Raw genomic sequence first — 17,425 nt, 5'->3', positions numbered from 1 at the left:
AAGATGACACATAAGTGTGGTTTCTGCTCTCTATAGCTGGCACTATCCCCATGGCTTCAAACAGCAATGAAAAATCAGTTTGGCATCATTTACAGACACAAGCATACCCTCAGAAATGGACTACAATGCAATATGCAATTTATTTTGACATTGATTTGTCATGGCAATGTACTGTGGATACTGGAAACAATTTACATAGCATATCAAATAACACTTTGAACGTCAATACAAAGAGAAACTAAAAGAACAGGCATTGTGTTTAATTCCCATGTTAGTTTATTGTTTAATCAGTCCTTGACTCAACACACAACAGAGAAGATTACTGAAGCTAGAGTATCTAAATATATATTTGAGAAGATAATACTGTATTTGTGAGAGGACATGGTGTTTTTCCAGTAAAACTCTAACATACAATATATACAGATATTTCATATTATACATATATACTGGTATATACACAGTCACAAAAGCATCACATCTGAAACTGGATTCATCTTGACCTGTGTAGCTAAACCTCATGAAATAAAATACATTTGTATCTCTGCTTATATAGGTGGATTTAAAAGAATAGCATACTCTAACATACAGTACTGGTTCTTTAAAAATATATACTAATTCTGGTGGGTTATAATGGCTCAACATAAAGGGGAGGTAAAGGGCAATGGAATCTGTCGTGCTAAAACTAAGAATCACATTAAAAGTGATGCTCCAAAGGTTTCGTATAATTTCAGCCAGTAATTTTGAAAGTAGTGCTCACGAGCCAAAACAGGTCCCCGAAAATGGCGTACTATGTCATCCATTCCATATGATATGTTAGGAATTTTTTCTATATTTTTGCAATTCGTATGATATGTTATGAATTCCAATTTGTACAATATGTTACAAATTTGTAAGTGCTTAAGATCTCGGACAGAATCTTTAATTGTGAGAATTTACTGTTCCCTATTTCAGTTCCTATTCCTAACAGTTCTTTATTTCCTGGTGTTGTTGGTCATATCTAAAGGTAGCATAACATTGCTTATAACTAAGTTTACCATGCAAGAGCCAGAATCTGCCTCAGTCCTTTTCATTTTGTGACATTTTCAGTGAACTCTACCATCATTCAACAACCCTAGGAATTCAAATTTGCCAATATAAGTCTAGACATAAGTCATTTGTTTGTTTCTGAAAGTAGCAGGGCAGAACATGTGACATGTCTGTCCCTCTGTTGCTCTACTGCTCAAAAAGAGCATTTCAACTGTAATAAATTAGGACTTTGACCAGAGCTTAACTAATGATTAACAGGGTGTGGACTCATTTTTAGGATTCCTCAGCATGAAACTCAAATGGTTTTGCTGATCTTGTAATTAAGTCAATACTTATCATGAGGTGGCCTGGATACACCAGCAGTAGCAAGTAGCAACACGTTTAAACAACGGGCTATAGCTTATCATTATATTGTCTCTTTCAAAGTGGAGATGACTAAACTGACCTTTTCATTTTAGCAACAAAGACTTCAACACTTCATAGCATCACATAATCACATGCAATAACGGACATCATCATAACATGACAAGAGTGAAATGTGATTGACGTGTTCATTATTTAGCTGAATTATAAATAGGACACATTTCATATATAAACAGTCTTCCTCTTTAGTGGGAAGCAAGATAGCAAAGTAGCTGTGCAGGTCACTTCTGTGCCTCTAAGCAGCTTTTAGACATCACATAAACTGAGCCAAGGCAACTGTTCCACACACAATGACTGGGTGTTGGGTGCAGGCAGTTAAGTGATAGCATTCTAGGACACAAGAGGTAAGTCGGCCATGTCTGAACCCTGAATAGAAGCTGTGTGGAGAATTCTCTAACAACCAAGTGTCCAAGTGACAAGCTTGCTAATGCACTTAGTGGTTTCTGCTTGGTTTGTCTTCTTGCTACAGAACTGGACAAATAAAGTCAAGTTCGGTAAAGTCAATGAAGATTCCTTAGTTTCATTTAAAGTCAAGACTCAGCCAGAGTAGCAGCAATAGACCTGTAGCTGACTTCTAAGGCCATGTGTTGCTGTCTCTGTGGGGTCTGTGATAATAAGTGCAGGCTGGGTAGGAGGGTGGGGGTTAGTAAGGCCAGGCCCTGTCTCACGTCACCACCTGCTGCACTGTGGAGCGTTCGTGAGGGCAGGATGTGTCCCTGCAATGTAGCCTCTTTAGCAGCCGCTGCAGCTTGTGGGAGAAGTTCTTGTTCATCTGCCTGTACATGAGAGGCATGGCGAAGCTACTGGAGAAGGCCAGCAGTTCTGACAGACACCTCAGGAAGAAATAAATTGTAAGGCGCTGTTTGTTGTTGTTGCCGTAGCTCCCCGGCGCCCCAGCTATAGTGTGTACCAATAGAGTCATGTAGTACGGGGTCCATAGAACAAACTGCATGCAGACTGAGGCCAGCAGCAGCCTGTGGATAGAAGGGTCCAGGCGGGATGAGTCCTGGTCCAGCGGGGTGGACTCCTTCCTAATGCGCAGGATGAGCACAAAAGCATACAGCACGGCCACGGCCGGAACCACGTAGCCAATGAACATCATGATGGCGTCCGCAGCCTCCTTGTTCTGCATCTTGGAGCACTCGATGATCTTGGTGGAGACGTGGTTGCACACGTAGAAGAGCAGCGAGGAGAAGCTGGTGAGTACGGCGCCGCCCCAGATGAAGCCGCACACGTGCTTGGTGTTGTACACGCTGGACATGTAGGTGCGCGGCAGCGCTCGCTCGATGTAGTAGTCCAGGCTGAGCAGCGTGGTGGAGTACATGATGACCAAGGAGGAGATGTTGAAGAGGATGAGCAGGGTGATGTAGACCTCGTTGTTGTACTCCCACATGGGCCAGCGGGTGAAGCTGGGACCCAGCAGCTCCACGGGGGCCACCAGGTTGAGGACCAGGCCAGCGATGGCCATATTGACGAAGTAGACGTCTGGCATGGTCATGGACACCTTGTTGGCGAGGTTGACCACCACCAGCAGGGCGTTGTAGCAGAGCCCTATGGGGAAGCACACCATGAGGTAGAACAAGGAGAAGACGGAAAGGATGAGGCCTAAGTCCTGGCAGAGCCGGTGTTCGGAGCTGGAGTCCGTCTCATTGTAAGCCATACAGCTCCACATAGCTGGGCTCTGAGGGAGGGCTGCACTGGTGCACTGACTTGGCTGGAGACAGACAGACATGGAGAGAGGAGAACAACATTAGTTAAGCTATCTTGTTTTTCATTACATAAACAAGTGCTGATGTGTGATCAAATATTAACACTGCTGACTGAGGAGAAAACGGCTGATGTGTGGTCAAGTATTAACACTGATGACTGAGGAGAAAACGTTGTCCTCAGAGACCGGGGTTCAATCCCCTGGTTCAATCACCCGGTCTGACATTTCTCCACCCTCATCTGTCTCCCCCTCTCCTTCCTACTGTTTCAATTAAATCAACAAAAATATGAAGAGATAATAGGATCCCATTTTCCTTTACACAATCTCATAATCCACCATAAATATATTTTTCTATGTGGGAAATCACAAACTAAACTAAACAATAGTCATTGGTTTTTCTCATTTCAAGTGTTTCCTTGAGACATGTTGTAGGACTTTATCTATGTATTGGTGTCATTCTTGTGGTTCTTTAAAAGTGCTATGCTGTGGAGAGAAGAAGCAAGACCCCTCACACACACACACACACACACACACACACAAACAGGCCAGACACAGCATGGCTATTATGCCTGGGGTAACACCATTAATTCCACTTCATTGCATTTCACTGGCTGAATAAAAAACTCCTCACAATATGTTTCATTGGCTAGCTCCAGCCTTAAAAAAACATTATTTCTTTCTGCAGTGCTCAGGGCCGCTCCAGCCAGAGCAATTGAGGCCCTTGTTCTAATGGAAGAATAAAAAAGTGCATTTGTTTGACACCACTGTAAACTGCCTTGCTCTCTCTGCTTCTTATTTTCTTTGTCTTTCTCCTTCCCTCTTTCTCTGTGCAGGCCCAGTCCTCTGTCACAGTCACATGCAGGGGCCAGGCTGCCTTTGGAGAGTTGCCCTTGTGCCTTTCAAATGGCCCTCCAGATGAAGACCTCCCTCTTTACTATAGCCTCACTCTGCAGGCCGCTTGGGTTCTACTTCTTCCAATCCATCTTCCAAAGCATGACAGCCTTCTGTTCAGGTTACTACTCTGGTGTGTGAGTGTGAGCGAGAGAGAGAGAGAGGGAGTGAGAGAGAGCGCAAAGGAGTTTGCGGGATGTTGTGGGTGATGGGTAGATTTATAGACTGTGAAATGTGATGCAGGCCCCCTGCGCCTGGCCGGGCGGGCCCAGGGAGGGGACAGTGTGGAGTGGACTGAGCGTGAGGTTGGAGTTCAGGGCAAGGTCAGAGAGAACGCCTGGACACATGGAGGGGGAACGGCCTGACTTGGGATCAAGCCTGCTGCTCCGCGCAGTGCGAGGCTGCTCATTAAAACACCTGTTACATAACTAACTCTGCCTGCCGGAGTCTGAACTAGAACATGCCAACTCAGATCATATTAATTCTGCTCAGGAAGAAGTGAAAGCATACGCTAACTAAAGAGCTTATGTCAGGTGGGAAAGGAACAAGGGGAGAATTCTCACCATTGTATTCAAGCTTGGACAGTTCATAATGAAAAATATAGAATCAATGATAAGATTCCACTAAGAGAGATGTGGGGTTTGATGCTTCGTAAAAGCGCCAGACAAAACAACTTATGATTTCAAAAGGTTGGATGAATCAACTGGTGCACAAGTCGCTCTCGTGCAAAGTAAGGAAGCTCATATTATGCAGTGTTTACCTGGTGACCGGTCAGACTACTACAAAATACAATTTCCAGACAATGTTTTGGAAACAGAGCAGACGGATGATTTTGTTTGCAAGAGGCTGAGGCCGGGAAGATGCCACTGCCAGTAAAGAGAACATTCCTCCTTTCAATTACATAACCTCCATTTTTGCCTGAGGACACACACACACCCACACACATGCATATTGATGCCACACACTCACACAGACACACTTTCACATATACGGCTGCTCCTCTGTTTATTATCTATCCTGTTTGCCTAGTCACTTTTGCCCCTACCTACATGTACATATTACCTCAACTGCCTTGTATCCCTGCACATTGACTCGATACAGGTATTCCTTGTATATAGCATCGTTATTGCTATTTTATTGTGTTACTATTTCCATTTATTTATTTTTGCTAATCTTTTCCAACTTTTTAACTCTACATTGTTGGGAAAGGGCTCATAAATAAGCATTTCACGGTAAAGTCTACACCTGTTGTATTCGGCGCATGCAACAAATACAATTTGATTTGACACACATACACAGTGTTCCTGTGTGCTCCTCCACACCTCTCCAGCTGGCTGTAAGGAGAGTACCCTGCATGGAGGGGCATGCAGCAGGGGGGCGGTGTACGGTTACCCTTTCAAAAACTCCCAGACGCTTTCCCTTCCCAGAGACAGGTGAAATGGGGCTGCCACTGCCCCTTGTAAAAACCACTCTAAAACCACCAGGTGACTAGTTTTCTGCTTGAGTTGAAAGGGGTGGGAGGAGGGGCTCACTAAGACTAAAGGCAAAGGCATGTGTAACTTGTTTTGGCCCTGTGGGTAAGGCAGATCCTGGGCTGTCTCTGGGAATAAGACCCTGCTGTACTGAACAGGAAGAACAGGTGTGTATCTTGAGCTCTCAACCCCTTAGTTACAGTCTGTCTCTCCTCAAATCAAAGTTTATTGGACACGTACACAGTTTAGCAGATGTTATAGTGGGTGCAGCGAAATGCTTGTGTTACTTGCTCCTAACATAGAATCCAGTATATGAATAAGAATCCAGTATACACTGAGTGTACAAAACATTAAGAACACCTTCCTAATACTGAGTGCCCAGTATATAAATACGCGGTGTGTATAAACGGTGTGACAAAACTGCAATGTACAGTAGTAGATATATTAGAAAGAGCAATTTGAAGAACACAGTATAAATACACAGTGTGAAAAACAGTATAAAAGAAACAGTCCAGTGTTTAATGTCTCTATATTCATGAGCCAGCAGTGTTGGTTGTGTGTGTCCTCCCAGAGAGACCTTGGCCAGTGTGTTAATAATGAACACCGCAGCCTAATTGGCTGTGGAAGAGTGTGTGAACAATCAAAGGCACAGCACACGGTGTGCTTGAGACGTAATTGCCTTTCATGTCTCACTGTCATCCCCTCTTCATTACTCACACTGAACATAAAAACACAACTCATTTCTTTTGTATTCCAGTACACTCTTCGTGTTGGAATAGACTTCAGTGGTTCTCTGTAAAGCTCTTTTCATTCACCGGTTTTCCAGCCCCTTTTCTCTCTCAAGAGACCATGACAAAACATGGTGTGAAAACAGTGAGCTACGCCGCTGACGCTTCACTTACAGTAACAGGCACATCAACACAACAGGGCATTCCATAGGCGCTTTCATCACTATAAAGGGCACCTGGTTGAGATGGGAAAATGTCATTCACAGGACACCTGGTTGAATTGTAAGACGCCTTCGGTATGTCAACAGTATGTCACGAAACCCTACCATGACCCTGGTATTACACTAGCCTGCTCCAATATTGTATGCTGTAACCATAGAAGTTGACTACAGCACATTTAGTTTGGGAACACCAAGATAATATTACACCTGACCTGATCCAAGGCAATCTGCTCTTTTCACTCCATCTTCAAGGTTCAACATTGTTAGTTTAATATTCCCAGAAGTAGCATAGGACAAACTCTGCTTTGGCAGGTCCCGTTCAGGGACACAGATGGACTTGACATCTTTGGGTTTTTGATGTGAATAGTGTGACGCGCTGTGATTGGCTCACACCCCTCCTATCCCCGCTGGAATGTACAGCTATTTCTCAGAATTGCCTGAAGGACATCACATGATAGCACATACATGCATGTCTGTAATCGTGTTTGATAGCAAGAGCAATAGCAGCTTTTTGGAAAGATCATACTGCACATTTGGAGACTTACTTAGATGTTGTGCAAACTAACAACAGAGCATTCAATCAACTCTGAACCTAACCACAATTAGATTAGGCCAATATTTCCTACAAAGCTCATTTCATACCATACAAGCAATTTCATCTGCTCAAAAATCTATCTATTCTCCCAAACAGCATAACATTGGCATCACATCTGGTTTTACACCGATTGTGCTCTTTGCACTTTGTTAGAGGAGAGGCTAGGAGGGAACACACATTAACATTTCAGAACGATGAGAGAATACGTTACTGTTTCATGAATAATTCCACCTGTGAAAGTCCTTCAGCTCTCATGCATAGCTCCATTTGATATTCTCACCTGCTTTCTATTCCCTCAGAGCTGCATAACAAATGAGGGGAGCGGCGTGTGATTTGTGCCCGCTCTGGTGTGCCGCAGGCTTAGGGTTTGTTATATACCATAACACTCAACAGTGTAAAACCTGGTGCATTTTCACTCATTATAATTATTTCCCGTACCGTGACTTTGTTACACAATCACAGCAAAACTATGAGCAAAACTATGCATTCTGGTTTTGTATGTCATGTGGCAGGTAGCTTCTCTTACTAGTTCAGTGCACAAAACCAAGCTTATTTACAATATTGCGGTAAATAGAGTTTGACACACTCTAATCTACTGACTTTATTCCACACTATTCTTCACCTCACCTCACCTCACCTCAGTGCTTTCTATTTATAATCCAGCCGGTCCTTAATCTCAGCCAGTCTGTGTATATAGGCTAGACAAGAGACTAGGGGAGATAAAGAACAGTGATCAACCTCAGTCTAAAAGTGTGACCTCTGACCTCTTGAAAATATTGCATAATTCCTGTAAACACTTTTTCAGTTGTTTGGATCCAAAAACCAGTTTGGACGGCACTCTGAGTGAAGTGACGACGAAATGGGAAAATGTGATAATATGTCTCTTATGTAATCCAGTAGAGAGAGGTTGTCAGCTACACACTTGGAAAAACCCACCCGAGTGCTTCCCCTAGTTTTCATATAGGGGAATACTGCTACTAAGGAAGCATGGATTCATTTAAACTCATGAACTTCTGTTCCATATTGGCATTCCAGAGTTTTTCTTCATTAACAGCTTGACAAAATAATATAGTATGCTAATCTTTGAGATGCTGCAGAACTTCCGAGGACCACTTGTTTCATGGCCTTCAGAGGAGGATGAGTGTCCCTAAAGACTGATCAGCTGGAACAACATTAGGCTACTATCACACTTGATGATAAAGATGTGTAGTCCTCAGTTACAGTTACCCATGCACAACAAACACAGAGGACATGTTAACAGAACTGTTTTGATGCTCTGGAGCTTGCAGTTAAGTTAAGTTGGTTTGTCCTGTGGTGCTACAGCCATGGTGGCTTCCTATAGGGACACCATGCTGAAGGTATAGAGGCCACCAACAAAAGTCTCAGTTCAATGATATTTCCACATTATGAGATCGAAATAACACTAGAAAATTATGAAAATTTTGATAATGCCCTTTTAGTGTAAGAGCTTAAAAAATAAATAAAATAAAACTAGAATTTCAGCCTATTCAGGTGGGATGGAGTTTTTGGCCCACAGTGTGACATCACAATCGGATCCGATTATTCTGACCAATGATCAGTCATCTTTTATTTGCATGCGTATCCTCCTACTTTGAAGGGGTAAGCGGGAAAGGCTCTAGAGCAGGGGTATTCAACTCTTACCCTATGAGGTCCGGAGCCTGCTGGTTTTCTATTCTAACTGAAAATGAATTACACCCACCTGGTGTCCCAGGTCTAAATCAGTGCCTGATTAAAGGGGAACAATGGGGGGGGGGAAAGCAGTGGAACTGGCTTTGAGGTCCAGAGTTGAGTTTGAAGGCTCTAGAGTCTGGACCACACGTGTCAAACTCATTCCATGGAGGGCCGAGTGTCTGTGGGTTTTCGTTCCTCCCTTGTACTTGATTGATGAATTAAGGTCACTAATTAGTAAGGAACTCCTCTCACCTGGTTGTCTAGGGCTTAATTGAAAGAAGAAAAAAAAAACCTGCAGACACTCGGCGGAATGACTTTGACACCCCTGGTCTAGAAGATCCTATCCGCCAATTTTATTTATTTATTTAACCTTTATTTACCCAATCAGGGCTGTGTATGTAAATATATTTACAGTGAGGGAAAAAAGTATTTGATCCCCTGCTGATTTTGTACGTTTGCCCACTGACAAAGACATGATCAGTCTATAATTTTAATGGTAGGTTTATTTGAACAGTGAGAGACAGAATAACAACAACAAAAATCCAGAAAAAGTATGTTATAATTTTATTTGCATTTTAATGAGGGAAATAAGTATTTGACCCCTCTGCAAAACATTTCTTAGTACTTGGTGGCAAAACCCTTGTTGGCAATCACAGAGGTCAGACGTTTTTTGTAGTTGGCCACCAGGTTTGCACACATCTCAGGAGGGATTTTGTCCCACTTCTCTTTGCAGATCTTCTCCAAGTCATTAAGGTTTCGAGCCTGACGTTTGGCAACTTGAACCTTCAGCTCCCTCCACAGATTTTCATGAGAACCAACATGTGAAGTTCATAGGAGCATATCAAATTGAGTGTCAAATGAAAGCTAAGAGTCTATTTTTGGGGGAAGTGAAGGCATAGATACATTTTTCAACCAGTTCCATCTTAAAAATTAGGCATAAGTAATGACTTTGATTTCTGGTCAAACAGATGGAAAAGAGGTCTTAGAAAACATCTACCAGAAAAAGTCTTAAAAGGTATTAGAAATACATCAAAACACATTAATATCGAAGTAAAGACCTCTGACAAATAATATCAACACTTATATTTAGTTTTGGGTAAATTATTTGCCTTCTGTAAGTTTAAGAAACATTGCCTTGTGCATTGTAATTTCGTTACCAAAACCCCACATATCTTTAAGATATTTTTTTATTTCTCTCCCTCATGAGGGAGGATAATGAAAGTTTGCACATGTAACAAGTAAAGGTAGACCTATCATTTCGTTTTTTCACTGATATACATTTTTATTTATTAAAACTTGTAATTCTATCACCAAATCAGTAACAGAATGATGAAAAATCTGTAACAGAATTACTGCAATTGAATTGGCTACAATGGGAAATCATAGTAGTCACAAACCACAGTTGGGTCACCTGCTACTGTCCTCCCTCCCACTGGCATACTGTTATGTTCAGCTCATACTGTTTTCTTTCTCTTTCTGTTGTCTGGTAGTCAAAGCGAGAGTGTGAAAACAGTCTGGAGAATCCCTCCCTCTTCTCTCTCTCCCCAGTTAATGTTACCTCTCCCGGCTCTTACTGACACCTACCTATGAGCCCCGTGTCTTTCCACTTACTATAACCAGCATCAGCACTGGCCGTCGCTGGATTCTAATGAACTCTTTTGGTTGGTCTGGACCGGGCCAAATCTGAACTAACCATAGACGTCTATGTTTCACAAGTTTGGACAGCACAGCACAGTACAGTAAGAGTACCCATGTCCGATGTCTGTAGGAGCGACATCACCATGAAGATAATGACATTCATATCCATAATTATGCATTTCTGTGTAGTACAGATCAGGTACCCATGATGTAATTATGTTACTGCAATTCTGTTACTGCACTTACTGTAGTTCAATAACCCAAACAGATTTTTTTCAAATTCAAGGTGTCATGTCATAGCTGACACCCCATTCTTTCTGCATCTTTGAATCTTCATTCGGAGCAGATACAGTGGGGAAAAAAAGTATTTAGTCAGCCACCAATTGTGCAAGTTCTCCCACTTAAAAAGATGAGAGAGGCCTGTAATTTTCATCATAGGTACACGTCAACTATGACAGACAAAATGAGAAAAAAAAATCCAGAAAATCACATTGTAGGATTTTTAATGAATTTATTTGCAAATTATGGTGGAAAATAAGTATTTGGTCAATAACAAAAGTTTCTCAATACTTTGTTATATACCCTTTGTTGGCAATGACACAGGTCAAACGTTTTCTGTAAGTCTTCACAAGGTTTTCACACACTGTTGCTGGTATTTTGGCCCATTCCTCCATGCAGAGCTCCTCTAGAGCAGTGATGTTTTGGGGCTGTCGCTGGGCAACACAGAATTTCAACTCCCTCCAAAGATTTTCTATGGGGTTGAGATCTGGAGACTGGCTAGGCCACTCCAGGACCTTGAAATGCTTCTTATGAAGCCACTCCTTCATTGCCCGGGCGGTGTGTTTGGGATCATTGTCATGCTGAAAGACCCAGCCACGTTTCATCTTCAATGCCCTTGCTGATGGAAGGAGGTTTTCACTCAAAATCTCACGATACATGGCCCCATTCATTCTTTCCTTTACACGGATCAGTCGTCCTGGTCCCTTTGCAGAAAAACAGCCCCAAAGCATGATGTTTCCACCCCCATGCTTCACAGTAGGTATGGTGTTCTTTGGATGCAACTCAGCATTCTTTGTCCTCCAAACACGACGAGTTGAATTTTTACCAAAAAGTTATATTTTGGTTTTATCTGACCATATGACATTTTACCAATCCTCTTCTGGATCATCCAAATGCACTCTAGCAAACTTCAGACGGGCCTGGACATGTACTGGCTTAAGCAGGGGGACACGTCTAGCACTGCAGGATTTGAGTCCCTGGCGGCGTAGTGTGTTACTGATGGTAGGCTTTGTTACTTTGGTCCCAGCTCTCTGCAGGTCATTTACTAGGTCCCCCCGTGTGGTTCTGGGATTTTTGCTCACCGTTCTTGTGATCATTTTGACCCCACGGGGTGAGATCTTGCGTTGAGCCCCAGATCGAGGGAGATTATCAGTGGTCTTGTATGTCTTCCATTTCCTAATAATTGCTCCCACAGTTGATTTCTTCAAACCAAGCTGCTTACCTATTGCAGATTCAGTCTTCCCAGCCTGGTGCAGGTCTACAATTTTGTTTCTGGTGTCCTTTGACAGCTCTTTGGTCTTGGCCATAGTGGAGTTTGGAGTGTGACTGTTTGAGGTTGTGGACAGGTGTCTTTTATACTGATAACAAGTTCAAACAGGTGCCATTAATACAGGTAACGAGTGGAGGACAGAGGAGCCTCTTAAAGAAGAAGTTACAGGTCTGTGAGAGCCAGAAATCTTGCTTGTTTGTATGTGACCAAATACTTATTTTCCACCATAATTTACAAATAAATTGATAAAAAATCCTACAATGTGATTTTCTTGATTTTTTTTCCTCATTTTGTCTGTCATAGTTGACGTGTACCTATGATGAAAATTACAGGCCTCTCTCATCTTTTTAAGTGGGAGAACTTGCACAATTGGTGGCTGACTAAATACTTTTTTTCCCCACTGTATTTAGTTTTGGGAAAACGTGGTCGCATTAAAATCTGAGGGAGATTTTACCGTAATTCTGTTACCAAACTTTGCACCTGTACAGTTCTTCCAGTAAATGTGTTTTTGTTCAATTTTCTGTGTAAATTGTTCAAAGTAGTCCTTGTGCATATATTTGTATGGTTTGTTACTCTTTTAAATCAATGGTTTTTGTTTGGCATACATTTTAAAGTGAAAAATCTGAGTCTGAACGTAATTCCGTTACGTGGAATTGCCCTTGATGCAATAGGCCCATAATTACACATTAAAGTCACAGGTGGACTTTAACAACATGGTTTCAGAGCATTTCGTATTATTCTGTAAGGAAATCCGAAACACTTCATTTAATATATGTTATGTTTCGTATGGTATGTATACATTTGTGGATGCCCATCATCCATTTCGTATGATATGTCACAAATTACAATTCGTATGATATGTTACAAATTGCAATTCAAATCAAATGTTATTTGTCACATACACGTGTTTAGCAGATGTTATTGCGGATGTAGTGAAATGCTTGTGCTTCTAGCTCCGACAGTGCAGTAATATCTAACAAGTACTATCTAACAATTTCAAAACATACAGTTGAAGTCGGAAGTTTACATACACTTAGGTTGGAGTCATTAAAACTTGTTTTTCAACCACTCCACAAATTTCTTGTTAACAAACTATAGTTTTGTCAAGTCGGTTAGGACATCTACTTTGTGAATGACACAAGTAATTTTTCCAACAATTGTTTACAGACAGATTATTTCACTTATAATTCACTGTCTCACAATTCCAGTGTGTCAGAAGTTTACATACACTAAGTTGACTGTGCCTTCAAACAGCTTGCAAAATTCCAGAAAATGATGTCATGGCTTTAGAAGCTTCTGATAGGCTAATTGACATCATTTGAGTCAATTGGAGGTGTACCTGTGGATGTATTTCAAGGCCTACCTTCAAACTCAGTGCCTCTTTGCTTGACATCATGGGAAAATCAAAAGAAATCAGCCAAGACCTCAGAAAAAAATGTGTAGACCTCCACAAGTCTGGTTCATCCTTGGGAGCAATTTCCAAACGCCTGAAGGTACCACGTTCATCTGTACAAACAATAGTACGCAAGTATAAACACCATGGGACCACGTAGCTGTCATACCGCTCAGGAAGGAGACGCGTTCTGTCTCCTAGAGATGAACGTACTTTGGTGCGAAAAGTGCAAATCAATCCCAGAACAACAGCAAAGGACCTTGTCAAAATGCTGGAGGAAACAGGTACAAAGGTATCTATATCCACAGTAAAACGAGTCCTATATCGACATAACCTGAAAGGCCGCTCAGCAAGGAAGAAGTCACTGCTCCAAAACCGCCATAAAAAAGCCAGACTACGGTTTTCAACTGCACATGGGGACAAAGATCGTACTTTTTGGAGAAACAAAAATTGAACCGTTTGGCCATAATGACCATCGTAATGTTTGGAGGAAAAAGGGTGTAGCTTGCAAGCCGAAGAACACCATCCCAACCGTGAAGCACGGGGGTGGCAGCGTCATAATGTCGGGGTGCTTTGCTGCAGGAGGGACTGGTGCACTTCACAAAAGAGATGGCATCATGAGGAAGGAAAATTATGTGGATACATTGAAGCAACATCTCAAGACATCGGTCAGGAAGTTAAAGCTTGGTCACAAATGGGTCTTCCAAATGGACAATGACCCCAAGCATACTTCCAAAGTTGTGGCAAAATGGCTTAAGGACAACAAAGTCAAGGTATTGGAGTGGCCATCACAAACCTCAATCCTATAGAAAATGTGTGGGCAGAACTGAAAAAGCGTGTGCGAGCAAGGAGGCCTACAAACCTGACTCAGTTACACCAGCTCTGTCAGGAGGAATGGGCCAAAATTGTGGGAAGCTTGTGGAAGGCTACCCGAAACGTTTGACCCAAGTTTAAAAAATGTAAAGGCAATGCTACCAAATACTAATTGAATGTATGTAAACTTCTGACCCACTGGGAATGTGATGAAATAAATAAAAGCTGAAAAAAATCACTCTCTACTATTATTCTGACATTTCACATTCTTAAAATAAAGTGGTGATCCTAACTGACCTAAGACAGGGACTTTTTACTAGGATTAAATGTCATGAATTGTGAAAAACTGAGTTTAAATGTATTTGGCTAAGGTGTCTGTAAACTTCCGACTTCAACTGTATACCCAATACACACAAATACATTCGTACAATATGTTACGAATTGCAATTTGTACAATACGTAATGAATTTTGCTAAATGTACAACATATTCCGAATTAACAAAACGTATGATATGTTACGAATTCCAATTTGTTGTGGCTAACGATGGCTAGGTGGCTAAAGCTAACATTTGCTAGCACTAGTGGGTAGGAGTTAGGTAAAAGGGTTAGGGGAAGGGTTAGCTAAACTATTTAAGGTTAGGGTTAGGGGAAGGGTTAGCTAACATGCTAAGTAGTTGCAAAGTAGCTCAAAAGTAGTAAGTAGTTGCAAAGTAGCGAATTAGCTCAAATGCTAAAGTTATCCGTGATGAAATTCGAACACGGAACCTTTGGGTTGCTAGACGTTCATGTTATATGCCTACCCATCCACCCCGACCAATCACCCTCTTTTTGTTTTTTTGCCTTGAGTAACCTTCTATCTTATGTAACCACACAAAACGTAACATACACTATATATACAAAATCATAGGGTGTCACCTTTCCAACAAGTCAGTTCGTTAAATTTCTGCCCTGCTAGAGCTGCCCCAGTCAACTGTAAGTGCTGTTATTGTGAAGTGGAAACATCTAGGGGCAACAACGGGTCAGCCGCGAAGTGGTAGACCACACAAGCTCACAGAACGGGACCGGCGAGTGCTGTCCTCGGTTGCAACACTCACCACCGTGTTCCAAACTGCCTCTGGAAGCAACGTGAGCAAAATAACTGTTTGTCGGGAGCTTCATGAAATGGGTTTCCATGGCCGAGCAGCCTAATATCGCCATGTGCAATGCCAAGCGCCAGCTGGAGTGGTGTAAAGCGCGCCGCCACTGGACTCTGGAGCTGTGTAAACATGTTCTCTGGAGTGATGGCTTCACCATCTGGCAGTCCGACAGACGAATCTGGGTTTGGCGAATGCCAGGAGAACACTACCTGCCCGAATGCATAGTGCCAACTGTAAAGTTTGATGAAGGAGGAATAATGGTCTGGGGCTGTTTTTCATGGTTCAGGCTAGGCCCCTTAGTTCCAGTAAAGGGAAATCATAACTCTACAGCATACAATTACATTCTAGATGATTCTATGCTTCCAACTTTGTGGCAACAGTTTGGGGAAGGCACTTTCCTGTTTCAGCATGACAATGCCCCCGTGCACAAAGCGAGGTCCATACAGAAATGGTTTGTCGAGATCGGTTTGGAAGAACTTGACTGGCCTGCACATAACCCTGACCTCAACCCCATCAAACACCTTTGGGATGAATTGAGAGCCAGGTCTAATCGCCCAACATCAGTGCACGACTTCACTAATGCTCGTGGCTGAATGGAAGCAAGACCCTGTAGCAATGTTCCAACACCTAGTGGAAAGCCTTCCCAGAAGGGTGGAGGCTGTTATAGCAACAAAGGGGGGACCAACTCCATATTCATGCCCATGATTTTGGAATGAGATGTTCGACGAGCAGGTGTCCACATACTTTTGGTCATGTAGTGTATCATACTAATTTGAGTGTCCCGGATTTACGTTTACTATGTTACAGTCTGTCTAGTCTATGAGACCAGTCTGACTTTAATGGTAGGTTAATGTAAAATGTCCATATGTTTGTAAGTTATTTCATCCTTCAAATCAATGTTGTTGATGATAGTCACAGTGTAACCTACCTATGCATGAATTAGATTGCTGGTGATAGGGTATTTAGTAGATTTACCAAACCTATGTGTGCAAGTGTTTCCAGAAACATTAAAGCACATCAATGCTTCTGAGAATTTATGTGATCACTGCTAATCAGTCCATTAAATGTTGGCTATCAAATCAAATGTTATATGAATACATGTATGTAGGTATGAATTATGTTATTTTAGACAAATTATTTAAAAGTCAGCTGTGTGTTTATGTTTCTTAAAGCTGTTAAAAGATTACTTTTTCGTATCTTATTGAAATGTCATGCAATACATCCTGCTAAACTAATAGCAATGTATCATTATATCGGTTACAGAATCTGGACACGCGGATACGTTGTATCCATTTGCTTGTTTCCTATTCGGCGCCGATTTCTTATGGGTGCTTCGGATCATTGAGATCTAAGCGAGGATAACTGTCATCTATTGTTGATAAAACAGCAATAACGTCTGCGAGGCTACTGTTGACCACTACATTCAAACACACGCTATATTTTATCATAGCCTACCTATTTATTCTACAGCCATATTCAACCGTAAAGGCAATGCTTTCGTCCGAACATATATAGGAAATATGTGTGTCTGAAACTCCATATGCAGTCTGCTGAAAAAGGATACAAACATTTTTGGAAAACTCACCAGAAAAGTAAATATTTGGCACGGCGACAAGTCTACGGAGGCATCGGGTTTTGCTGTACTTCCACTGACATTTCTCTGTAGTTACATTTGGTGTTGACTTGCAACAAACATCGTATCCTTTTCTATTCGAAAAAAAAAATACAAAAACGGTATAGTTAGATCTATTACTTTTTGCGTAGTTACTTAGGCTACTGCTGCATTTAGCAATACAGTTTGTAGTCTGACGAAGCTTGTTCTCGAAAGGGGAGGACGTTGACAACTTACTACGAATTGAGTGGTACTGAACCCTACACTGTATACACACGTGACCCTCCCCCACAGTCTCCTTCGTTTGGTCGATGAGGCCCGACTGGCCCTCGACGCACTCATTGGACGAAGTAGATCAGAAGGGTGCTTGGAGGGACTCTCAACAACATACCCCGCTTCTACATGCGAAAAAACACTCAGTCAAACGGAGGGAGTTTTAGGCCAGTAATGTATGCTGTCATATGCAGAAAAAGTTGGTAGGAAAATCAGTTTTACTTTGAGTTTGCCGTTATCAGTGTTCTGTGTTTT

The 17,425-nt window shown here is 42.0% G+C and overlaps 1 protein-coding gene across 1 annotated transcript; it reads right to left on the bottom strand.

The window, feature by feature from the left end:
- Positions 1-116: 116 nt before the first annotated feature.
- LOC311104358 (putative G-protein coupled receptor 146) lies at positions 117-17,139 on the bottom strand. The gene is made up of 2 exons (XM_084146173.1): positions 16,871-17,139; positions 117-3,163 (listed from the first exon to the last, which is right to left on the bottom strand). Exon 2 carries the CDS (start codon positions 3,119-3,121, stop codon positions 2,114-2,116), a length of 1,008 nt encoding a protein of 335 aa, XP_084002299.1. The 5' UTR covers positions 3,122-3,163; positions 16,871-17,139; the 3' UTR covers positions 117-2,113.
- Between the last annotated feature and the right edge of the window lie 286 nt (positions 17,140-17,425).

Source organism: Coregonus lavaretus, assembly GCF_964263955.1.
Source record: "Coregonus lavaretus genome assembly, chromosome: 28".
NCBI lineage: Eukaryota > Metazoa > Chordata > Actinopteri > Salmoniformes > Salmonidae > Coregonus > Coregonus lavaretus.
This window is presented reverse-complemented; position numbering and strand designations above follow the sequence as displayed.